This window comes from Strongylocentrotus purpuratus, unplaced genomic scaffold (genome assembly GCF_000002235.5).
Source record: "Strongylocentrotus purpuratus isolate Spur 01 unplaced genomic scaffold, Spur_5.0 spur5_scaffold_21, whole genome shotgun sequence".
In the NCBI taxonomy this organism is placed as follows: Eukaryota; Metazoa; Echinodermata; class Echinoidea; order Camarodonta; family Strongylocentrotidae; genus Strongylocentrotus; species Strongylocentrotus purpuratus.
The window spans coordinates 18,191,804-18,218,677 of NW_022145607.1; the positions used below are offsets into that span (position 1 = coordinate 18,191,804).

The window sequence follows — 26,874 nt, forward strand, 5'->3', positions numbered from 1 at the left end:
CATTTCTTTATTCATCTTAGTATAAGAAAGTTATGGTTGCAGCTGCGACATTTACATGTGCCCTAATTAGAAGAATGAGAGTTGAACAGAGCCTCACCGAAAAACACATTAAAAAGAAACTAAAATAAATTAATTCCATGTAATCATGTCATTCTTGACACTTGCCGAAGAATGTTCGTTATTTCTAGCCCTGTTTGAAGACAAATGGGATTTTTCAAATCTTACTTCCAAAGCTTTGAATCCAAGCGCACAATAGGCATAATATGAGTGTGCATGGAAAAAGCTCTGTGACATTTTAACTCGTCATTTTACTACAATACCACGCATCATGTAACACATAATAAAAGCACCAGTAGGATTATATAATAGCGATACGCGCATATCGTGGAAATAATGTGAGAGGATGGGAAAGCGCGTGTATTTTTCATTATATGGGATGGAAGACATGAGCCCCTGAACACTGGCGTACTAATAGGGGGTTGCCCTCAAGATGCTCATCTGAAATTAATTAAATGCCTAAGACCCCTCAGCTTCATGGGGATCAGCCCCCTGGACCCCAAGCCAATTAGTAGCATGCAAGTGTCACATATAAGGTATCTAAATATGCCCCGGACCTTATCAAAGGCCATGAAGAGGGCCTTTGGATGCTCATCTGACCATAATGCCTAAAACCCCTGAGCTTCCGGAGGCTCCGTCTCTTGACCCGCGCCGGGCAAAGCCCTTGTACCCCCACGCCAATTCGCTCGCTGCGCTCTACCTGATCGTGAATACTCTTTGAAAAACTTTCCGCGAGGCCTGCATGTACATGTTCGAGTGGTGGTGTTGCAGATTTCTCCTACACCCAAACTTTTTTGCTCATAACGCTACTGCTCGGAAATTTCAGCCCCCTGGAATGTTTGCCCCCCCCCCCCCCCCATCCCAAACTGTTTCCGGCGCGCCTGTGAATAACGGATTTCTCCACTCAAACAGATTAATCTCAACCTTATATCCTGTCCCCTCGTTTAAACCTAAAGTTTGTTGAGTAAAAGCTAGTTATAAATGTCTGTAATGTATGAACTTTCTGGGTTTAGCTTAGATGCTATTGCAGCGGTTGGGTCGTGTATATAGCATTCGGAGATCTTTTTTGCGGGGTAACCAATAATACACTCAGATGGAGAGTGGTAAATATGGAGAAGTTTCTTGCTAAAGAACGGTTCTGGAACGATTAATTCCTGGGCAATCATCGCCGGAAAATTATCCCCATGAAATCTAACCCCAAGGGCTATAACCCCCTCGGACTATCCCCCGCGAACAATGACTCACAAGGGCAATATCCCCCCCCCCCCCCCCCCGGGATAATAGCCCCCCCCCCAAAAAAAAAAAAAAAAAAAAAAAAAAAAAAATATCTGCTTGCATAAAGCTCAACGTATTATGGGGCCGGACTCCCCCTATAACGAACGGAGGGAGGGGGTGATTTTCGGTGGGGAGGTTATCGTCCTCGAGGGTAATTTTCTGGGAGGTAAATATCCTTGGAGGTAGTTTTCCGGGGGGGTTATTTTCTGGGGATGAGTGTCCTGATACGCTAAAGAACATTTGTTGCAGGCTGAAATTTGAATCTTCAACCTCTTGATTGAAAGCCAAACGGCACTTTTGCCTAGGTAATATTTGCTCTACGGCTAGTACACGCCGGCTGTAGCCCCCGAAATCACTAGATGACTGCGGCGGCCGCAGAGAATTTGCAGTGGTCTCAGGGTCACCCTAGAGCATATACCTATCTTTACAGGACGTACGGGTCGCCGTGGGATTATAACGCGGAGTTATACCTTTTTTTCATTTCTAGGTTCGCCTTATGCATGGATTACATTTGCCCGGGCGCCGTACGATAAATTAGTCTACGATTTTTTAGTAGACATCGTAGGAGGCTACGGGCTACGATGTTTGTGTTTACATTATCTACGAGCATCGTGCCATTTATTGTATTTGCCCTCGGGGGCATGCCGGGGCAAACCGGTGCAGAGGCTTCTCGGAGATTGTACGGAAATCGTGCAATTTGAATGCAGTAGCCGTGCAGTATCCGCAGCCTCCGCACAGAAATCGTACGGAGCCCGTGCAGCTTCCGTGCAAAGGTTGCGCGGAGAAGGCGCGGTGATTGTACGTGCCGTTTTTGAGCGTCCGAGTCCCCAGTATTCCTGCACAATCAGTGCGAGGCCTCCAGGCGATGCCCGTGCGGGGATTGTGCAATGCCACCTACGACATGTATACGGGCTACGGGCTTACGATTGTTTTCAAATTTGTTTAACTTCTCGCGAAACAAAATCTTAAAGGCTGCGAGCCCGTGAATCCGTACGAAAATCTCACGGCCGCCTCCTGCCTCTGCACAGAGGCCGCACGGAAAAGGGGATTTGTACGGATTTGCCCCGGCCTGCCTTCCAGGACCAATACAAGAAATGGCACGAGGCTCGGAGATAATGTAAACACACAAACATCGTAGCCCGTATAGCCTCCTACGATGCCCCCAAATTGCATGAAAAACCGTAGACACACTTTTCGCGCGGCGCTCGGGGTAAATGTATACTAAGCATTAGCAACTTGTCTAAAGACAGTCCAAGCAATGTCCCATACATTACCAAGTGTTATAGAATTGTGAATATAACTTAACATAACATAAGAATTGTTTCTCATGTTTTGTCTGATTCAAACTATGGCTATCAGTTTCATACAGTCATTCATCTCATACAATGAAACCTTAGATGTGGTCGGTAACGTATGGGACAAAAAAGCTTGGACTTCTAAATTGTTCGTGACGACTTAAAAATCCTTTGTTTATTTATTGATTTATTCATATTTTTATCTATTCATATATGTATTTCTTTGTTTATCTTTAGACTGGTCCAGTACAGATCCAAATGATAGTTATTGATACGAAAGCTGTCTTCGGAAGGTTATCCAAAGAGGGCCATCAGATAATAAGTGGAGAGATATCAGTTGTGGGTACACATTTTTTAGATCCGTGTGTGAGATCTTTAATTTAAAAAATATTGTACGTAGAACTTTTAAAAAAAATCCTACGGTAAGTCTGCCGTAGTACATTAACGATAGGCCTATAAGATGGTTTTAGTCAAGTCATAAGCGTACATGAATACTTAGGATGGGGAGGATAGCTGGCTCCTTTTGCCTCAGTATCAACAACCCAGGTTCTGATTAAATGTTGACACATTGAAGACAAAAAATGTACGAGCATGAGAATATTCGATAGAATGAATATTTATCTTGGAGGCCCAAATATCAGGTGATGGTTGCTCGAAAACGGGAACTTTAAAAATCCTTAGAGGAAGGGGTGGGGAGAACTGTAGCGATCCCTCCCTACCTCGTCCGAGTTAATACTAAGCCAAAAAAATATATAAGTATAATTTCTATATACAAATAATTTTTTCTTTTCAAATTTGTCGACTCCAATCTCAGCAATTTTTAGGTTTTTCTTGCTAGCACCGCTTCAATTTACTTGGTTCTAAAACTAGAACTTTTATTGTCGTGATTACTTATGAAGGAATCTATTTCATACAGGGGTTGTAATGTGTCAAACTTTATATTGAGGGCTAGGTCTGATAACAAATTTTCTGTGAAAAATGAAAAAAATATTTCGCATATACTGTAGAGCAAAAGGGAAAGGCTCAAGCATGAAGGTAAATCACAGAGTGTTATAATGTTTCTTCCTCTTTAAAGCCCCACTGCACTACTTGTAGCTTCTTGCGCCCTCTATTTAACAAACAATACCTAATCGGTGAACATTGGTCCCCCATGATCCTTTTTCTTTTTCATAGCTGAGTTGATGAGATAACTACCTGTCCAGTGACCTTGCATGGTGGTCTTATACCTCCTTTACACTAGTACAGATGGCCTTTAAATTATCAGATTGTTTTCAAAGTTGATTTCCCCTTAAAGTGATAATAATGTATTTATATAATGCGTTTTTGTTCATGTTAAAGATAAAGGTGAGTTCTGGTAATGCGATTGCATTGTGAAAGAAAAGGTGTGGAATGGATCAGAAAAAGTTGATCATGTAGCATGTAAGTATTGGTGTGTACTGCAAGGTTCTGGAGTCATCAAAATCATAATAAATTGGCCCAGTTTTGGTAAAGTAACATGCAATGTACACAGAAAGATGTATATGGGACTACACAAATGGTGTCGGGGCTACCACATCTTGATTTCCTTATCTTTCTATGCTCAAGTCCCACCGCGGCACTAATGTCCTTTGGCAAGACATTGATCTACATTTGCCACTCTCCACCCAGGTGTTAAATGGGTACCCGGTAGGATGCGAAAGCTGATGTGCTTAGATTAGCAAGTGTGCACTTGTAAAAATGACGCCTGGCTGGAATGCTCCCCAGGGTGTGGAGAATGTGCATACATTGTGTGCGGGTAAGCCTGAATCCGATGACCGGGGTAATAATATTTATATTTCTGTAAAGCGCTTTGAGAGGGCCTTCGGTCCTGAAAAGCGCTATATAAAAACTAGCTATTATTTATTATTATTATAACTCAGCCAGTATACATTTTCTTCCAAAATTGTTTGGCACACGACATTTATTTGTAATCTTGAACTTCTTGAACATTCAGTGTAAGTTTCGTTTGATTCTGTGAGAATTTTTTTTTTTTTTTTTTTTTTACCAGAACTTAAGTTTATCCTTAAGCTGTGCTTTACAATTATACAATAATTTGTTCACATTACCCTTTTGTGAACTTGTACATTAATGTCACTAATAACTGTTTGCGTGACAAACAACTCATCTGGCCAAATCAAGTACTTTGTGAATAAAATTGTACATATTTGTTCTCCACGATCGACACTTTCCTGCATCTTTCCCTATGTCTGATTAATTCTTTATCTACATGATGTACATATATGATATGCCTTGAGAGCGAGGATGTGGGGGGGGGGGAGCGGTGGGTCAACAGTTGGAAGGGTTAGGTTGAAGATTGATACGATTACATTTGAAGAGATATTTCTAACGAAAGGTGAGGATATTTTTGGAGAAAGTTTGAAGGAAATTTTGAAGGTACGTATTTGGTCCATTTTTATCATTCTTAAGAAAATGTGTAGATTTTACATCTGTCCAATGCTTTCTTTTATGTTTTAATACCGTATTTAATTTCATCAACATGTAAGTCTATTATGTAATTTTGTAGATTATGACTTTATTATTTACGTAAGCTAAAATGATAACGTTTTTTAAACGATTATTGTATATAAAGCAAGATGATATAATGTTCATGGAAAAATTATGATCGTATATTATGTTTGAAAAGGAATTCAAATTATTGTTTGAAAGGAAATAATGAATGCTTATTGCTGAATTTAATTCATGAATAATTTCCTATTCCTGTCTAAATTCTATTTAACACACAGTAGTTTGGAACTTCTTTACAACCTATAATGTATTTCGTTTGTTATCTCGTGTTGTATTATTGTCATTGTTTTGAATGTATAATTCATGTTATTGTTAAACAAGTGGAAATAGAATTTCTGTTGTATGACTGACGAATCGATAAATTCAAATCGATAATACTAAATTAAAATACATTTCTTTGGGTCTACTTTGTTAAATGTGTACCTTAAATATTTAAAGTGGTGTGTCTGTAAGGTATTTGATATTCATGCAGGTTGTATACTACAGGCGCGGATCCACGGGGGGGGGGGGGGTCAACGGGCCCGGCCCCCTGGGTTTTGTTATTATTTATTTGTATTTTTTATTAATAAAACAAAAATTGTTTTCATAATTTTTAGTTTTAGTTAGTGCTAACACTACCCCCCCCCCCCCCCCCCCCCCCCGCCCCACACTGAGCAGAAAATGGTCTGCGCGATTTTCAAATTCCCGAGGGCAAAAACGAAACAAAATGGATTACTATGTTTTTCCCGACAAAAGCACAGTGAAAGTGCATATTATTTGTTTTAAATTATACTTTTTGAGAGGTTACCCAAATGACTACCGGGTACCCAAATGCTGGAAAGAAACTAGAAAGGAGTGGGATAGAGGGGTAGAGAGAACAGAAGATGGGAGAGAGAGAGAGAGAGAGAGAGAGAGAGGGTGAGAGGGCATATGGAAACGTTGTATCATCCGCTCAATCTGACTTGCGTGCATAAAACAAAAGTGGGTTTCTTTCCAGCATTTGGGTACCCGATAGTCAAATGTCAACAATTCATACAAAAACTTAAAAACGTCAAAATTCCCATATAAATACTTGTTACGTAGGATAAGGAAAAATCTCTAAGAACTTTTTTTAAGTGTAAAATTCCTATAGACGTAAGTGTTAGAAGTCACATTTTGCTCTAAAAAACAAAGTCCAGAGGATAATAAAAAATCTCTATGTAAATTAAAGATGTAAAAATCCTATAGATACACGTGCTTCAAGTCAGACGTTCTCCATAATAAACTTCCATTCAATTTGTCCCCAAATATTCCACTTTTACACGATACCCCCCAAAATCCTGTTTTCTGAACATTCGTTCTCAATAGACTTAACACGTAATCCCAAAACAGACTTCTAGTACAACTTATTTATATATGTATACAATTATACAAATAATTGGTATCCTTATTAAAATATATGTATCGTAATTGAACACCAATTTAAATGAAGTAAATACAACGTTTCAGTAAAAAAAAAAAAGAAGAGGGTTAATAAAACAAAGAAATATATTAAAGAAAAAGATAAAGAGAAAATGACAAAACGATGAAGATAAAGACAAATTTATGAAAAAAAGAGAATATGAAAGGCCAAAGACAAATAATACCAAGGGAGCAAAGGAAAGAGATGATGGAAGGATAAAAACAAAGAATACAAAAGGATAGATAAAAAGGGAAGCCTGAAAGAATGATAGAATTGAAGAATAACCAGACTAAAAAAAAAGGTGAAATTAGAAGAGTAATAGAAAATAGAGAGAAAGAGAGAGATAGAGAGAAAGAAAGAGAAGGTGAAAGGGTAGATATAAAATAAAACATAATGAAACTTACCTGCAGAGAGAAAATGGTGAGACAAAAATTAAGTCTTACGCAAGGGAAGTGAAGTTGAAACAAGAAAAACATTGGAAAGTGATAAAACAAAGACAAGAGGAAGAGGACAAAAAAATAGCATAAGAACAGATAGGAAGAGAACATTAAACAAAGAAAATGAATAGTGATGTTATGAAGGCAAGAGTTAACGAACAGACGAGCAATAAAACCTACATTTGGATTCCGCTCGAAAATGATTGTTACCTTTAGCAGCGAGAGAGATCGAGATCCGGAGACAGAGAGAGAGAGAGAGAGAAAGAGAGAGAGAGTAAGAGAGAGAGAGAGAGAGTGAGAGAGAGAGCGAGAGAGAGCGAGAGAGAGAGAGAGCGAGCGAGAGAGAGAGAGAGAGAGAGGGACACACACACACACACACGCACACGCACACGCACTCACACTAACACAAACGCACCCACACACATAAGCACACGGAGTAGATTGGATAGAGAGGGAAGGGGCGGGGGTAAACAGAGACTGTTGATAGAAAGAAGGGATATCGTAGAGGAGAGTGCATGAGTGTAGATAATGAATAAAAGATGGGAGAGGGAGAGCGAGGGAGAGGGAGACCCGGTGACAGATAGAGAAACAGACACACAAAGAGGGTGGGAGGAAGGGAGAGAGAGAGGTAAAGAGAGACTGTTGAAAAAAGGAGGGGGTGGCGTAGATGAGAGCGAGATGAGTTTAGAGGGAGAGAGAGAGAGAGAGAGAGGGTGGAGGAGGGTTATATGATTTAGGGATGGAAGGATCACAATCATTATTATCATTATCATCATTCGTATTATTATTATTATTATAATTATCATTACCATTATTTTTATTATTAGGTTTTTTATAATTATTATTACTACTATTATCATCATTATTATTGTTACTATTATTATTATTGTTATTATTATTTCATTATTATTACTATTATTATCATTATCATCATTATCAGTACCTTTTATATTCTTTTGAACGAGTCCAAAAAAAAATCCCCCAGTGTCATTGTTTTGGCAGGATATACTGCGACTACCAATCAATTTTGAGTGGACGGCATGTTTTAGATTTTAAATCGAAAAAGATCAACGACAACAGAGTAAGACAATTTAATTTCAAATTGATTCATAAAGTTTTACCCTTCAAAGATAATCATTATAAGTGGAAAATTACATCCGATATGCTTTTGTACATATTGGCAATAATCGTTTAACTTCATTGGATGTCTTTCAAAAGTAAGTTTATGTTATATGTCAATTGGCAATACAGAAACCAAGAAAAGGTAATACTATATAATATATCAAAATGGTTCTTTCTTAGTTAAGCCTTTAACGCATTTATATTCATGCCTTGATCCTTCCCTTCCACTTTATTTTTGTCTCCCTTTTGTCTTCATCAGTCTGTTAATTTTGTTTATTTATTGTAATCAAACTTGATATGCAATGTTGTTAAAATGATATAAAGTAATAAAGTGCCTCGTATGAGGACAAGAGAAAAAGAAACAGTACATAAAACCACGACCAAATGAGGAAGTATCATGTTAACAAGAAAAACAAAAACAAAAACAAACCCAAACCAAATAAAACTTGAGTATAGCGGTCGTAACATTTTCCACACGTCACAGTGTCGATCGACATAATTAAAGCTTCAACGAAAGCAGTATATCAGACGGCAACCAAATATTGTCTGCGGAGGTTTTAAGTTATTTTGCATGAACACGCCACTATAGTTTTGTAAGATACAATACAACATACACGTTTGAGCAGGTTTCATCATGGTAAGTAGGTCTTCATTGTAATTCCGTAATACAGTTATGCTTAGGAATATTCGTTTTTTGGTAAAAAAAATAATAATTCGGGACAAAAAGTCGCAAAATACGTATCTATCTATTTTCATTTATTTCTGATTGAACTTGCAGATTAAAGATAAACTTTAGTACTGGTAATGCGATTGCATTGAGAAAGAAAGGTGTGGAAGGGATCAGAAACAGTTGACCATGTAGCATGTAAGTATTGGTGTGCACTGCAAGGTTCTGGTGTCATCAAAATCATAATAAATTTGACCGAGTCTTGGTAAAGTAACAAGCACTCACATAGAAAGCTATATATGGGACAACACACATGGTGTCGGGGCTAGTACTACCTTGATTTCCTTGTCTTCCAATGCTCATTACTCAGCCAGTATACATTTTCTTCCAAAATTGTTTGGCACATGTCATTTATTTGTAATCTTGAACATTCAGTGTAAAGTTTCGTTTGATTCTGTGAGAATATTTTTTTTTTTTACCAGTACTGGAGTTTATCTTTAAGCTACAAATAAGTAGTAAATCTTTTTAAAAATGTTTTTCTTTTTTCATATGACACCACAACCATGATCATGAAGTTACGCATAACTGATTTCAGACAGTTTGAAGTAGAAGTGACAGAAATCCAATTGCCAAAATAACAGAATGGCTGCTACATTTGGTTCTTTTTGTCTTTTTAAGGAAAGAAAGGATATGGATTTATTTATCAAAGGTTCACACTTCATTTAAAGGTACTATGTCCCATTTGCAGGCCAAAAAAGTGAAAAGGCTAAATTCCAACGGCATTTGAAAGATAATACTAATTTAGAAATTCCTCAAAACGAAAGGGCTTGAAAATGACTTTAGTGGGAAAATAACGAGCATTAGTTATAGAATCGACTTTAGTGATTGCAATTATTTTAGAAATAGCTTGATTTTCAGACCCTTTTATCGAAAAGTCGTACGTTTTGTGCTGCGCAAAGATTCAATCAGTTTCATTTTGGCCATTACAAGAAGTGGGTTATTGATGTAGACAAATGCTCATGTACCTTTACAGCTCAGTTTATGTATGTTATTACCAAAGTAGAAAAAGGGTCAGTCAGTCACTCAATAGTGTCTGACAGTAAATTCTAGAAAGTAAACGGGTTTCCTTGCACGATTTAAATAATAGGATAGGACATACGTGACATATTCATAATTCCTGCAAAGATCTACAGAATTTTTCGTTGGCTTCAAATGGGACATAGTACCTTTAAAATCTCATAATATCATCTTCCATATGTCACCACAATCAAGATGGAAGAATGACACTGGGACCGAACAGACACGATAATGTAATTGGTATTGCAAAATTGCATCAGTTCAACTGCCTCATTTCATTTCCTGAAACGAAATGGCATGTGAATAACAATTTGCAAATTGTGGTACCTACTCACACATGAGTGATCATTTCATTATGTTTATTGTCGCACATGAAGCAAGAGAATATGAGCTTTTCAATGATGTGTATGTTTAACGATGATCATTTCCTATCATTTCAAAAGCACAATGACCCAAACGTAACAGACATCAAATTATTTTTGGCAACGGCGGATTCTGACATTGTAACTTCGGGTTGTCTGGAATTAGTCACTCGTGACTTCTTGATATGACTTCTTCATATTTTGGTAACATGTGAAATAACATAAATTTATATTTCGAAAGGAACTATAATTATGTATCAATAAAAGATTTATTTGAAATTATCAAGTTATTTACCGGTAAACCTGAGTATCCATTTCCCCGGACATCCTGTATGTTTGTATTACCAGAACTAAAATTTATCTATAATTGTTTGAGAAAGCAAATATTTAAAGTGTGAACGGTCTCAAAGAAGTTGTCATAATATCTAGAAATAAAGGATCAGTCGTCTGTAAAACATATTTTGTGTCATTAGCGTATTTGAAGGGGGCAATGCTAAAGAAAATCCCCCTTCTACGTCAAATATTTGCTCGGTTATAAAGGTATAGACTAGTTTAGGAAACACCCCCCTCTCAAAAATGAAATGGAAGTTCTTATTACCAATCATGTAAAAGAATATGTTTTGACTAATACCTGATGATACAAATTTTGCTGGGAAACCGCCTAATAATTGATATATTTGGGAAATTAGTATATCTATCAGGACTGGATAAATATAGGGTAGTCCCAAATACAATTTTCTGTGTTCAGTGCTTGATACTTTACCAAGACTGGGCCAAATTTCTTATAATTTTGATGATTCCAGAACATGCAGTACACACCAATACTTATAAGCTAGATGATCAACCTTTTCTAATCTATAACACGTCGTTTCTTTCACAACGCAATCGCATGACCAGAACTGGTCTGTATAGCTTTAATGCGTCCTCGTAAAAAGGTTGAGGTTAAGGTTATGAAGGTAAAATTCAAGAAATAAGGACTCGTGGGAAAACTGGGTAAACTTAACAGGTTGAGAGTTATGTTATAACGACAATATGAACGTAGTACGATTGTTATGAATTGAAATCACTTTCGAATATCCTCAAAATATACAAATGAATAAGAGTAAAGTGCATTTCAAACACTGAACCTGTCATTAAAATTGTCTAAACATGATGTAGGGAAAACGTACTTGCTTGCTTTGCTTGTTTTCCGAATAATGTCATATCAAAATCAAAAACACAACTTGCAAATTAAGAAGTGACGGAAAAGAAAAACTACGTCGCCTTCTCCCCCTGCCACACAAATTAGGGCATGCATGTAAATTTGATAGGCCCCTTTAAGTGTATTGAAATCATGATTTGGAAGTGGGCTCTAAAAGGGAAGTGCTCCAAAGACGGCAACCCCTACCTCCCCCTCCCTTCCTCTTTTAACACATGGCACCGAAAAAAATTTCGTCAAGGCTCAGCATTTAGCTGCTTTGCATCAAATTGGAGCCACACCCCGTCTGTCAAACCGTGTCCAAGTATTTATGGAGATACAATTTTTGCACAAGGAAGAAAATTATATTCAAAATTTCACTTGATTTCTCTGCTCGTTGTGCCCCTTTCTTCTAATAGAATGTAAAAGCTGGAAACTGACTTCCCTGCTATGAATCAGAAAAAAGGATTGCCCCACCCGAAGAAAATTGCCTCCAGTTTGCCCTCAATAAAATAAAATAAAATGCCCCCTTCCACTGCTTGGAGTAATAAAACATGTATATGCCTATCTGTCGCACTGACGTGCGTGCCTTTTCCTTTGATTCAATAACTCTGCAGATGCAACCAAGAGTGAGGCTTCTTAATCGACTTTGGATATCAACTGTTGTGATGGTAACCGGTAAATATATGAATTAATAATACAATCTCTACGTATATCACACCTTAATGGAAAGAAAATCCATTAACAGATCAAAAATGATAGCGGAAAGCGGCCAGTTATTGCAAGGGTGTCGATTTGTATCCGTGGTTTAGGGGAATGATAGGTGCCAAAATATTTTCGGCTATGGATCAAAGCAACCAAGAGGTAGAAACGTGTGGCAGGTTGCACCCCATCCCCAAGCGCGTAGCCAGGATTTCATTTTAGGGGGTGGGTAGTGAGCACGCGAAGCGCACTCCCTAGGGGGTTGGGTGCAGGGAGGGAGGAGTTTCCCCATTCCCCGCGAAGCGCGGAAGCTTTGACGCTTCATTAAATTATTGTCTGAACGTTCTCGACTCCTAATCCTTGTTTGAATCAAGTTCCCCTTCCTCCGCGCGTAGCGCGGAAGCTCTGACGTTTCATTAGATTATTAAAGGAAGAAGACGATTCGATGTACCATTCTCGACTCTTAATCCTTAATGTTTAAACCAAGTTCCCCTGCCTCCGCGCGTAGCGCGGAAACTCTGACGTTTCATTAGATTATTAAAGAAAGAAGACGATTCGATGTACCATTCTCGACTCTTAATCTTTGTCTGAATTCAGTTTCCCCACCCTCCTGCGCGAAGCGCGGAAGCTTTGACGTTTCATTAAATTATTAGGGAAAGAAGACGATCCGTTGTACCGTTCTCGACTCTGAATTCAGTTCCCCCCCCCCCCCCGCGCGAAGAGGGTTAAGCTTTGACGTTTCAAATAATTATTACTCTTAATCCTTGTATAAATTCATTTTCGCCCATCTCGCGCGAAGCGCGAAAGCTTTCACGTTTCATTAAATTATTAGAGAAAAAAGACGATTCGTTGTATCGTGTCTTTGTCTGAGTGCAATTCCCCCGCCCTCCCGCGCGAAGCGCAGAAGCTTTGACGGTTCAGTAAATTATTACTCTTAATCCTCGTCTATATTTTCGCCAACTCGCGCGAAGCGCGGAAGCTTTCACGTTTCATTAAATTATAAGAGAAAGAAGACGATTCCTTGTATCGTGTCCTTGTCTAAATTCAGTTTCCCCGTGCGGAAGCTTTGCATTTCAATAATTTATTACTCTTAATCCTTGTCTGAATTCATTTTCACCCATCTCGCGCGAAGCGCGGAAGCTTTACCGTTTTATCAAATTATTAGAGAAGGAAGGCGATTCGTCGTATCGTGTCCTTGTCTAAATTCAGCCCCCCCCCCCCCCCCCCCCCATATACGGTTGTCTCATTTATGTCGTATGTGTGTATGTATTATGAAAATGAGATAGCAAAATGTGTATATTGATGGTCAACTTACGAGTAATAACCATGAACTACTCTCATCGGGCTCTCATCATTAATTTTTTTTTGGGGGGGATGATTGTACAGGCCACCCCCACCTGAAATATTGGGGGGGATATATCCCCCCCCCCCCATCCCCCCGGGATCGACACCCATGAGCTATTGAATACATGTGTACTTGACGTGTACACCCTTTTTTATTGATCCTTTTTGTAGATGAAATGGACCTTAATTTTAGTTCCCTTTACTATAGCACGTACAAGTACTAAGTACCAACCGTAAAACAAATAGAAGTGGTGGTTCGTGACGTTCACCTTCAGCTTTCTGATATCATCTTGGAATAGTCTGCATGCACAGGCTTTACTGTGAAACTTTACCACGATTCCTTAAGCCTTGAGCAAAATCTAGTTCTGTGAGTTTCCGTTACAAAATTTCACGACACGAATATTGCATGTGTATTGTCGATATTATTATTATGAATACATGTGAATCAAATACTGAAATCAATTCGTGTTGTTGAAAGTATGGCAGACTAAGGTGACATGAATGGTACTTTCTATTTCTGTTGCCATCGCTTCGCCAAACTCGTCTTGCTATAACTTCCATATGTGCTGCTTTGGTTCACTCGAGACTCTGGTATAAGCATGATTGATTTGGAAAAATGTATAACTTCTATTCCTCAGTAAACCTCATCTGCTTTTTGATTGTTTTGTATCCATGAATAGAACGTTTTAACATGATTGCTATTTGCAGTATCTAAAACATTACTTATTAATTGTTGCAAAGCCGTGCTATCAGCCTCAATACGATTCCTTGACAACGACACAAAATATGAAAACATCAAGAACCGTAGATGACATCATTTTACTTTACTTCAACTACCATTCGTACTGACAGAATCCAAAAAAGTTCTCATAGGCAGTGAAAATGCAAAGTCAAAACGTAGTTGAAAATATAAATTAAAAAGGAGGGAAAAACAGAACATAAAATATAAAAAAGGAAAAGACAAACGAAACTAAACAGTTCATTTACTGCCCCTTTACAGCGTGAGTCAAAAAAAAGTTTACACCTAGAAAGTTGCTAATTATATTAAGAATCATCTATGGACAGTAAATTATTATACATCTTATGAAAGAGTGTTTTATTCCAAATCATTTGGTATCCTTTTTGTGTGGTATGTGTTCACGCTTGGATGAACAGGAGGCATTGTTTGCGAGAGTGCAAAAATCGTCTTGCGCCAAAGTCGCTTATGTGATGTTTGAATAAAATAATTGGGATTTCGGTATTAATTCGGTCTTTGCAGATACAAATAACATCATTAATCATGCCACACATATCATATATCGAATATCAAATATCAACGAACATTTGCGCGCGCATGTGTGTCGGTGTGTGACTTTGCTTCTGCAAAAGCATATGCAATGCATTTCATTTGATACATTCAATTCATTCTCTCACTCCGCTTATCCCAACATAATATATACTGTATGCATCACTTTGGCGCAAGTCGATTTTTGCACTCTAGCAAACAATGCCACCTGTTCATCCAAGCGTGAACACATACCACACAAAAATGATACCAAATGATTTGGGATAAAACACTCTTTCATTAAATGTATAATAATTTACTGTTCATAAATGATTTTAAAAATAATAAGCAAATTTCTAGGTGTAAATTTCTTTTTACTCACTTGGTATAGGCACATCATTGAATACACGTTAACTCCTCATTTCTGCGCATTGTTTTAGAGATACTTAAGATTTAAAAGAAGCTTCAAGTTCCTGAATAGGTTATCTCGCGCTTATACTTGGTTTTTGGACTGATGAAGCACTAAAGTTTGTTTAACGTACGGAACATACTGAAATGTCTGTCTTTCTTATCCCATCACACAGTTGCAAGAGTTCCACCATCGCTCAGTTCGAAACCGCAGGCCTGTGAGAAACCAATCGCCCTTTACAGCGAAGGAAAACTTCAGCGTATAAAAGGAGAGGAAGTCGCCAAGGAACACTGTCCAGTTAAAGAGGGTCCAGATGGTCAGTTGATTCAAACCATTCCGAAGTTGATCCGGAGATCAAAGTCCATACCACCCTGTCCAGGCCGAGCGAACACTAAGGATGAGTCGGGAATATTCGTTTGTCGCATTCCAGGTAAAATGAATTATGAATTCTTGTCTCTAATCTGAAAAGTTTGTCCGAGTTTGTATGTGACACTGCCGACATGGAAGACAGCGTTTGGGATTGGGCATCAACTTGCTAGATTTTCAACAAATAATTGGTTCGTTACACTCTCCCTGGTGTAAAGCTCTCCAAACCTTGAAGTATTACTTTAGCTGCAAAACGTCACACAGAAGAGAAGAAATATAAATCCATTGTATAACTAATTAAAGGAAAACTCACCCCCAAAACTAAGAGTTAGCATTCTGAATAATAAGATGTACTTTTGCCTTTTGATGGAAATAATCCTTATGAAAGTGTACAAGAGATATATAAATAAATATATTCTTAGCATAATGTAATACCTACCGGTTTGACATGGGCGCAGTCATTTTCTTTAAAATGAGACGTACCGGGCGAAGTTGTATGTACCATGCACCAAGATTTAGTTGGAAAGACTTTTTAATTCATTAACAAAACCTTACTTTTCAATGAGGGAAAATTATAACTGAGAAGGTAAGAATTATATTTGGTGAAAAAAATAAAATACAAAATACAAAATATAAAACAAATAATGATTTCGAATGTTCTTCTTCAGATTGTCTGTCCAACCCTTGCCAAAATCAAGGCGTTTGCGAGGAGACTAAAGACAGTTTCAAGTGCCTCTGCCCATCTGCTTTTACTGGTTTTACGTGTGAGACAGGTAACAGAGAAACACCTTTCCGCAAATCAAATTGTTTTGCTTTTATTTTAAGAAGCTATCAGCTATGAGATAATTTCCTGAAGAATAATGTTAACACCAATGGTTTGGCACATAGTGATCGTTAAAAGAGCACATGGACAAAATTATATTTCTCAAAAAATAAAAGTGTAACAGATTATGGCACGTGTCCCCTAATTGCATTAATGGAACGTCTTTCAGAAAACCAGCACTAAAATTAAAAGAGATAATATTTTGATGATAAACTCGTTTGATATAATAGAATATCTTACATGTTGCTTTCCGAAAGGCCTATGCTCATTCTTACAGTTTAAGATAAATTTATGAAAATTTAGCTATTTGTAGTTTCTCTGCTGGGAGCCAGAAGGACGTCAACATTAAAACGTTTTTCAGTAAAGAGAGATACAAATACATTTAACATCCTTGGGGTTTTAACAGACATTATTTTACCGATTTCTTAAATTAGGTGCAGTAATTTAATTCGACAGCATTTGTTCAAATTTCGTATTTCGCGGCAGAAATTATTGATTTGTTTTCAGCCGCCGTTATAAGGTCAAACATAAGCACCACTGGAGAGCCAGCTTTGACAACGGAGTCCCGGACGTCAATGACCACCATCATGGGGATGGAAGATACGACCACGGTATCGACAACGGGTCACATGTCACCCAATGAAAAGTGTAAGTCATTTATTCATTTATGTATTTGTATTTTATGCTTTTTTGATCCTTTTCTTCTTCAAATAAAACATGATAAAGTATTGACATATGTTGGATCATATGATAAGATATATGTTTACATCTACCTGTTTAAAAAACTTTTTTTTTTTTAATAATCAAACGACTGACCGTGTGTATTAGTAATACAAGATTACAAGCATGTAAGTATACAATAATAAATAAACAACGCCCATCAATATTTCACAAGAGGAAGAAGAAAAAAAAGGAAGGACAAAGTGGTACAGAGAGCAAGAAGGAGAATTAGAAGAAAAAGTATTGGTTAGTCATTTATGATGCTTATTATTAGCTTATTATTCGAATGAAAACCATTGTCTAAAAATATGATTTATATAAAAACTTTGGTAATGTTGGCTTTGGGTTAGGTTCGTGCATCGCGTGTCTTTCATGCCTCTTGTTAATACACCATTGATAGTGAATTCTCGTACATTATGATTTATTCTCCATGGAAGGTTCTCACGCAAACAGGACGTGCGCGTCAGGCTGGGATGCCTTCGGTTGCAAGTGCTACAAGTACATTTGGCAGAAGAAAACATGGCCCTGGCATTTCAACAATTGCCAGGATCGTTACGCTGCAACAATGTTGGTCGTCGAGTCAGAGGAGGATGACGAGTTCATCGTTCGTTCGTACGGTCATGAAAGAGTTGATATCTGGCTTGGATGCAGACGTCTACCGGGAGATTCATCCTGGCACTGTCCTGTAACCGGCGCAGAGTGGTCAGAGTCATCCAGCTCTTCCCACGATAGCTACTGGAGTAAGTATTGTGCAGACGAAATATTTTCATTTCTTTAATTAATTAATTAACTTGGTAATCATTTAATGTATTTTTTCTTTATCCATTTAATGTATTCATTTATATATTTATTCATCCATTTATTTATCTATGTATTCACACGTCATTCTTTTATTTATGCATTTATTTATTCACCTATAATAACATAATGTTTGCAGCTGAGACATTTACATTTGCCTTATTTGAAGAATGAGACTAGAGCCACAGTCACACCCCAAACACATAGAAAAAATTGAAACATTGTAAGAGATCAGCCACCCCTCTCTATTCTACTTTATTAAAACAATATTTGCATCGTTCTTTAACGTGATTGCATATTTCTGTGTACGAACTACCTTAACACTTCTCATGATGAGAGTGAGATCTAGTTAATCAGAGTAATACATGGCCCAGTTATTGTTCTTCCTGTTCTATTGTAGGTAAATAATTACTCTAATATAACCTGTGACGGTTCCAACACGACGAACAATGACTAAAGGGAGTCAAAAATCATTCCCCCATACATCACTCTCTCTCTCTCTCTTTGTCTTTGATTGTTTTTGATGTTTTGTCTGATTCAAGCTCCATAAGGGCTATCAGCTTGATACAGTCATCATATACAATGAAACCTTAGATGTGGTCGGTAACGTATGGGACCAAGTAGCTTGGACTTACCCAATACTGTAACCTGTTTACGACGACATAAATATTTGTGTTTATTTATTAATTATTCGATTTTTCCTTTCTAGACTGGAGCAGGAATGAGCCAAACGGAAACTTTCGACGCGAAAACTGTCTTCGGGTAAATTTTGAAGACACGTCATTCATTAATAAGTGGAGAGATCGCGTATGTGAAGACTACACCTACAGATCAGTGTGTCAGAAAGATCGTTAGTTAAAAGAAATATTGTACGCAAAATCTTAAAACCTCGTTTGTTGTTATACAATTTGCTAGGAAGTCTATCGAAGTACATGAACGATAGGCCTACTATTAAATGGGTTTAGTCATAAGCGTACGGGAATGTTTTAGGAATGGGGGAAGGGGGCTGGTGGTTTTTGCCCGAATATGATACTATTCAGTCACTTCGCTGCTTAAATGTGGATATCTATTCATGGGAGCCAACATATTTGTTGATGGTTGCCATAATATTGGAAAATCCGGGAGTGGGAGGGGGGGGGGGCTGCAGCGGTACGGCCCCATTTTGTCCACTTATTTTGTTAATAAAAATCCAGGGATAAAAGATATGCATATTAGTGAAAGTTTGATGAGAATCTGAAACGGACTAAGAACTTCACGACTTAAAAAAAAAAAATAATAGAACGCAGATAGGCAACTTTGTGACTTGTCTTTCGAGTATTTATACCCTTTACTTTTTACTAAAACCAAAACTGGGGCGTTCATTGTGGTTATTGATGAAGAAATCTATTTCATAGAGGGGTTGTGATGTGCCAAAATATGTATTTAGGAAAAGGTCTGATGACAAGTTTTCTTGGAATATCTAATTAGTATTTTCTCATAAACTGCAAAACAAAAGGGAAAGACTCTCGCATTGAGGCTAGATTAATTCGATAAATTATGTTCCTTCTTTTTTATCGGATCGTTGACAAATTTTATTTCCCCTTAAATTCATAATAATGTGTATAATGCGTTAGTTCATGTTAAAATGTGGTCTAGAGTGATGTAGCTAATAAAAAATAGTAGCCATGTGTTTTAATAGCTGTTTGCATGATTTTTTGGCCAAATCAAGCATTTTGTGAATAAAAATCTGCACAATTTTACTTCACGATTTTCCTGCTTCTTTTCTTATGTTCGATGATTATTTGTTTAATCTACATGATTAACATATAATCAATTCGATTCAATTCAATTTATTTCCACTTTAAAAACAATTTACAAATCAATAACATATACATATGAATAATAGTGGCGGTATCATGAAAAGCACTAAATTGGCTTATTAAAAATGACCCCTTAACAAGTATATACATAACATATTATATATTGTAAGAGCATATCAACAATTATAACAAGAAAAACATGACAAAAACATAACGAAAACATCAAAATTGAAATCTCAAAAAATTGATAAGGAAGAAAAGATAGGAAACATCAACAAAATATTATCATTTATGAGTTAAGGAGGTGTTGTTTAACTAATCGTTTGAACTGTTTCACGGTCTTACTATTTTTGAGATTAGTTGGGAAGTTATTCCAAATAATTGGTACATTGTAAAAAATTGAATTCTGAGTTGTTGATATGCGGTTTAAAGGGAGATGGATATTTTTATCATTTCTAGTATTGTAATTATGAATGGAACAATTCAAAGTAAAATAATCGTCATAAATTTTAGGAAGACGTTTATAAGACAGATGAAACATGAACATTGCAGTATTTAAGGTTAAAACATTAGGGATCATGGATCGGTAGGATTCGCGTATTTTTGAATTTTTGAATAATGTTAGAGTATGCTTTAGAGCGGTAATGGGGATGGGGGGGGGGGGGCTAGTGCGTCAAAGGTTGGAAGGGTTAGAGTGAGGATTGAATGACTTAATGTGAAGAGACTTTCCTAGCGAAAGTGGAGGATTTTTTTAAGGAGGGCGAGGCACGTATTTGGTACATTGTAGAATTTCACAGAAAATTAGTTCATATTGTTAAAATTGAAACATGACCATACTTTCATCTATGTTTAAATTAATGTATTTACTTTTACCAGAAATCAAGGTCCATGTTACGTAATTTTGTAAATGATGAAATAAATGATATGATAGTTATGTTTTCAACAATTATTGTATATAAAGCATCATGACATAATGTTTGTGAAAAACGTATGATTGTATATTATGTTTGAAGAAAAAAAATAATTCAAGGACATAATTTTCTTTCCCTGTATCATTTTTCTGACACTCATTGATGTCCTAATTTCCTAACAATCTCTTTTATACATATATTTTTTTTTTTGTGATCCCGTAATGTATATTTTTTATTTTATACTTTGTTATGCATAATTCTGCTGTGACATGATCTGTATGACCGATGAATCAATAAATCAAATTTAATTCAATACTTTAGTCAAACGTATTTGTTTTGGTCTGCCTTGTTAAATTTATGCTATCAATATTCGAAGTGGAATTTATGAAGGTATTTGAAATTCATTCATATTCTACACTCAAAATTTTAATATTTACCTGTTACAACAGACGTTTGTGTTATTTAAATGATCTGTTACTCATATTCTATAACAATTTCCTTATTTCTTTGCTCGACAAATTTATCGCGATATTTTATGTCGAAATGTATCATGTATATGCTTAAAATGGAAATAAAATAAATAAGATTGACTTTTCCTGAATGCCTTTAATATCTAACTGATTCTTATATGCTTAAACAAAACCGATGCAAGCTGAAAATCAATATCAATAAATGAAGATGGCTATAAAGCATTTGTCCATTTTTAATCATGATTACTTTACATCTAAAAACGATTCACTCATTTAAGCAGGGCATCGAAATATATCAAAATTTTAAAGAATTACTAAAATCCAATTATCAAAATTTCCCAAAAATTTGCATCACCTTTTACACTTGTTATTGTATTTTTCTTTTTTCTTTTCTTCCATTGGGCGATCCTTCTGAAAAAGATTACGCAGGAACTCCGAACCAAAACAAGGTTAATAATGAATGAAAAAAAGCTTTAAGCATATATTTTTAAAGCAAAATTTCATAACGCAATGAGTGACGTAAGCAAAACAAGGAATATATAACACAAAATAGTAGGTGCAAGAAAGAAAGGTAGTAAAAAGAGCATTACTAAAATATCACTTGAAAACAAGTTGATTCAAAATAAAGTACATCTTGGGAATTTGTATCATTATTTTGTAAACATCGGCTACAATTTAAGGGGACATGTGAAATATTCTGATGATTACAAGAAATTTTAAGAAAATAAGAAAACTGCATTTTTTCACCTGTATATTGTTGTAAAAGATATAAAAAATAGTTTGTAAATTAACAAATAATTCCGTGAAGTCCCGTTTTTTATAATATACATATCTTTGTTCTAACAAGCATATTTTCTGATCAAATGAAAATATTAAAAGTAATTGCTGTTCTTAAAGGTGGAGTTAAAAATGATGTGAATAATACTTACAGGCCAAAATACATTCCAACTGTCTTTTCAAAGATACTTGAGAAATGGTTTTACTATATGCTAAATGATTTTAGGAAAATGTAAACATCATTTCTGAACATCAGAATGGGTTTAGCACAGGGCACTCCATATCTTCAGCTTTAATTGAATTCAATCGAAAGGTGAGTAATTGTTTTCAGCAAAAAAGAATTATGATGGGTATATTTTTTGATTTATCCAAAGCCTTTGATACTCTTGATCATTTTGTTAAATAAACCAGGGGGTTGGAATTGAACTCCCTGAATAAACTTAGTAATTATGGTATAAGAGGTGTTCTGTTAGACTGGTGATCAAAGTAATTGATTTGGTCGTAAACAATTTGTTTTTGTAAATAATGTTGAATCTTTGTTAAAAAAAACCTTTAAATGCAGAGTGCCCAAGGGTTCTATTTTAGGTCCTGTTTTATTTCTAACTGTTATGAACGACATTTATACTGTGTCTAATTATGTATTTTTTTTAAATTTAGTTTGCAGGGGACACCAGTATTAAATGTCAGACAAAGACCCCCAGGTACTCAATGATTGATTTAATTGTGAATTAGAGATAGTAAACAAATGGTTAGTTTTTCTAAAGTGGTAGACATTTAAAATAGAATACGTTTCTTCCCACAATTAATCTAGAAAACTATATACAATTTAAGTATACTTTCATATCTAAAATATAGCCTGATGCAATTCTACCAATTTATACACATACAGATATTTATTACAGAAACAAACTTTTCGCATCATTACGTGTCCCTTTAACTTGCCCACTCAAAGCTACTCTTTTCTCAATCACAAATTCTACATATTTGTTATTGAAACCTTTATAATGTTGCTTTTTTATGTTTCTTTACTTCAAGAACCCTTTTCCAATTCAAATTTCTAAATAATTTTATTTCAATTTCAATTTTCATAATTATAATATAAAACTATCTAAAAACATATCATTTACCTCATAAAAGAAAGCCCTACTCTGAACATCTTTCAAAATAGATTATAAATCACTTCTATTGAACAATAAACGAAAGTAAAGAAAATAGTCAGGCATTTTGTTTGTGTGTGTGTGCGTGCGCGTGTGTATTTGTGCGTGTGTGCGTGTGTGTGCGTGTGTGATTATGGGTAGAATTTTATGTGTTTAAGTATTAGTCACGTCGTATTTAACTAAATTTCAATTTCAATTATATCATTTATTTACCTTGTGTACCTATTTCCTTTAATATCGTTTAAGGGGATGACCTAGCTAAATATTTATACTTTTGTTATCCCTCTACTTCATTTGATTGTTCATGTATCATTTTGTAATGCAATTATTATTACTGCAGCAGTTGCTAGTTGCCCATTTACACCTGGGTAGAGAGTGGTAAATGGGGATAAATGTCTTGTTAAAGAACGTCCGTGCCGGGATGGAGTTTTTACTAATAATATTCACTCCGAATCAAATATGTCGTGAAGAAGTGATTCATCAAGAAAAGTGAAATCGTCTGCTCGTTTGCCTAGAGAGACGAAGCGACGGCTTGATAGACGTTGTTCCAATTCCCGGCCTCCTTCAACTGGCTCAAGTACGAGATGATAGACGGCACTAAGGTTAGAGAGAGAGTTTATGATGATGGGAGTTAAGAGGTTATATGCTTGTTTCTGAAGATTCATAATTCTGAAGGTTCGTAATTCCGAAAATAAAGTAGGGTTCGTAATTCCGAAATTGAGAAACGAAAAGGAAGGAGATGTGAAACAGGATGTAATGAGTAATGTGGGTTAAAATCAGAGGAACATTACCCAAGGGATTTCAATGGAAATAAAACAGATTCAGTTAAAAGAAATGAGAAGGAGAAAGCATAGAAAATCAAAGAAACCTTAGGAGAAACAGAGTAAATTATATCAAAAATTGACAAGTTAGATAAAAAACTAGTGATCGTGACTAGTGACCCTGATTCACTTTAACCTTTAAACTGTAATTTTGTTCAAAGGTCGTTATATTCACCTTGCATCGTCCTCTTGCACCAGTTCTTTGATCTGAGAAAGCAATGATTCCATTGTTTCGATGCAAACTTCTGGTCGCCACTTATTCTATCAAATAGAACAAATCATATAGATTCTCAATCATGTTTTTATATTGCTTACAGATATTGATATAAGATCCCGCCATACTCACAGAATAAACATCCTTAGTTTTTCAAGTGGTGCCGACAACGGTAATAACATATTAAAATATTTTGAGTTTTGCCGACAGAATTTCCAAAATCTTGTTCAACTTGGATAAAAAGGTTATATTTCCATATTAAGTACCGACAAGACTTCAAGACTCTTAAAATACTCTTCTTGCCTTTGACCTTTTAACCTCTGGCATTTTCACCTCTGGCTTTTATACCTGTTACATTAATTACCTATAGGACACCTTTTTTTCTAACCTCTGAAATTTACCTCTAGCATGCTAAACTCTGGTATTGCTACCTCTTGCATATTAAAATCTGGAATTCATACCCGGCACCATAGTGACGCCCTTGTTTATAATAATAATAATAATAACAATAGCTAGTTCTTATATAGCGCTTTCCAGGACCGAAGGCCCTCTCACCTTAGCATATTCTGTCGGTAGTGTATTGGTTTTGATGTACTGAAATGTTTGGACGATTCTGCGTTTGTCATCTCGCAATCCACAGACTATCTCCGGAATGTCGGAAAGGGCGTTGGCGGCCCACCATCTTAAGGCCTTCATCCTGGAGAGTGAAAAGTAAATGGAGTATGTGTATGTATATGCGCCATATAAGCATGTATTAATGAAGCTGGGGGGGGGCGGTCCTGGACCTGCCCTACTTATAGTGGCTTTATGAACTCAATTTTATTATCTATACTTTAGGATAGGTTGTTTATTCGTTGAGTTTTAAAATTAGAGAGAGACAAAGACAGAGAGAGAGAGAAAGAATGATCATACGGATATATGTTTTTCGGGCCTTTCGGGATCGTGCGTATGTTCAGGTAGTTCCGTTGAGGGGGTGTGATCTCATCCTTCCTTTCTGCTTGCACCTCAGAGCTAAAGAGCAGCCGATGTCTGCCGCAGTTGGCGCTCATCATTGCGTAAAATGATGCATTTTCATCCACGGGAGTAGGGGTGTCCGGGTTGCATCCGTCCTCTGATTGAAGATGATAACATTCATTTAAAAAAAACATTATTTCCCATGGATACTGATTATAGAAAAGTCTTCGTTTGGGCAATTAGTTAGATAAATATTAATTTTGAAAATAGGATGAACTGTAAATATTACAGATCATAACACAAAACCCCCGAGCATGATTGTATGTCAGCTCAATATTTATTAACATCATTATATACATCGATTTCATGTTATCAACATTGAAATACATGAGATAAAGCAATGATGTTATCGATGTTATTTATTAAGTCATAAAAGAAATTACCAATGCCATATTGCTGTTCCATTTTATATGTCATATTGTAACTTTTTTTTTTTTTTTTTGGTTTCTGGCAGTTCACCATGAGATTTTTATTGTTTTTTTAAATTTTAATTATTACTTCTTTTTTCCCCAAAAAAGAACTAGTTTAATTTTTTAATTGTGCTTACTGCTCGTTATAAACTGACTAAACAGTTTTGCAGAAGCCCCTACCATCTGTTGATCCCTAGTTAGCTTTCTGTCATTCTTCCAGATACCGGAGATGAAATAGGTTCCCCGGTAGAGGGTCACCAAAAGTCGGATATCAAGGTCTTTGTCGCCTCCAGCCTCCAAGAGGTTCCTGAATAACCCACGACGCCCGACAAAATCCACGTTAAGCCTGATTTATTTTTAGAAAATGGATAATAAATAAATCAATACAAAAATATATATATATAAAACGGGTTTCTTTACATAATTTGATTATTAGGACACTGCTAACGTTTAAATTTCACAGATAGGACATACGTGACATGCTCATAATTCCTGCAAAGTTCTACAGAGTTTGAAGTTGGCTGCAAATGGGACATAGTACCTTTAATGGATACACCAATCTACACATTCAGATTCAGATTCAAATCTTTGGAATATGTGTCTCACCGCGATACAGTGGTATCCAAAGTCCCACTCTTTATTAGCAAGCTCCGATGATCACGCATCCAACTCAAGACATTCATCAACGAAGTAACGCGAGGATCTTCCCCAAAAGCAACATGTTCCTCAAAGCCCTTCGTATAGTCGAAGTCCACTTCGTTATCGGGTTCGAGGAAGACACGTCGGTTTCGGTCATCGTTGCAGTATCCGCGATCTGCGTCCGTTGAAAAGGTACCCAACACTTTCTGGCCATGTATGCGGACTTCTGCAGGCGGGTTAGACTGAAAATTAAAATTCGTACTTTCAAGAAGTCTTAAAGGCATCGTTTAACAATGCTAAATATGAGATGTACGGCCCTACGTGATATCAGTGTCTTCGATATGGTGTAACATTGAAGCCCTAAAAAAATTGCCCTTCAAAATGATCGGGAAGTGCCTAAAAAGTAAAAAAATCTTTGAGTGACCGGTTTTACCATTATCGTTTTCCCCAAAAGACTGTAGTGTTATGAAAACCGTTAGGAAAACGCAAAATTTGGTTTCGATTTCCAATCATTAATATCTTGATACTCAGACAGGCGATCGGCTTGTAAAAGTCATAGGGTTCCCGACAGACCTAAAGGTTTAAAATTATCATTGCAGCATGAGCTAAATCCATGATTTTGTTTCAGAATCTGAGACAAATTTACTGGAACCCTTTAAGGGAATTCCTTTGAGTCCAATTGGGGAATCCAAGCGTCAAAACACTGATTGTTGGCAACGCTCGAGGATGGAAGCCCTGTTTTACAACATGGTTCAATTTTGAACAATAGAATACCGTATAGTGCGCACACTGCAAAAACCCAG

General features: G+C 36.4%; 1 protein-coding gene across 1 annotated transcript; it reads right to left on the bottom strand.

The window, feature by feature from the left end:
* Positions 1–24,050: 24,050 nt before the first annotated feature.
* LOC105436469 lies at positions 24,051–26,355 on the bottom strand. The gene is made up of 4 exons (XM_030994209.1): positions 26,039–26,355; positions 25,613–25,778; positions 24,940–25,117; positions 24,051–24,055 (listed from the first exon to the last, which is right to left on the bottom strand). Exons 1-4 carry the CDS (start codon positions 26,353–26,355, stop codon positions 24,051–24,053), a joined length of 666 nt encoding a protein of 221 aa, XP_030850069.1.
* Positions 26,356–26,874: the final 519 nt, after the last annotated feature.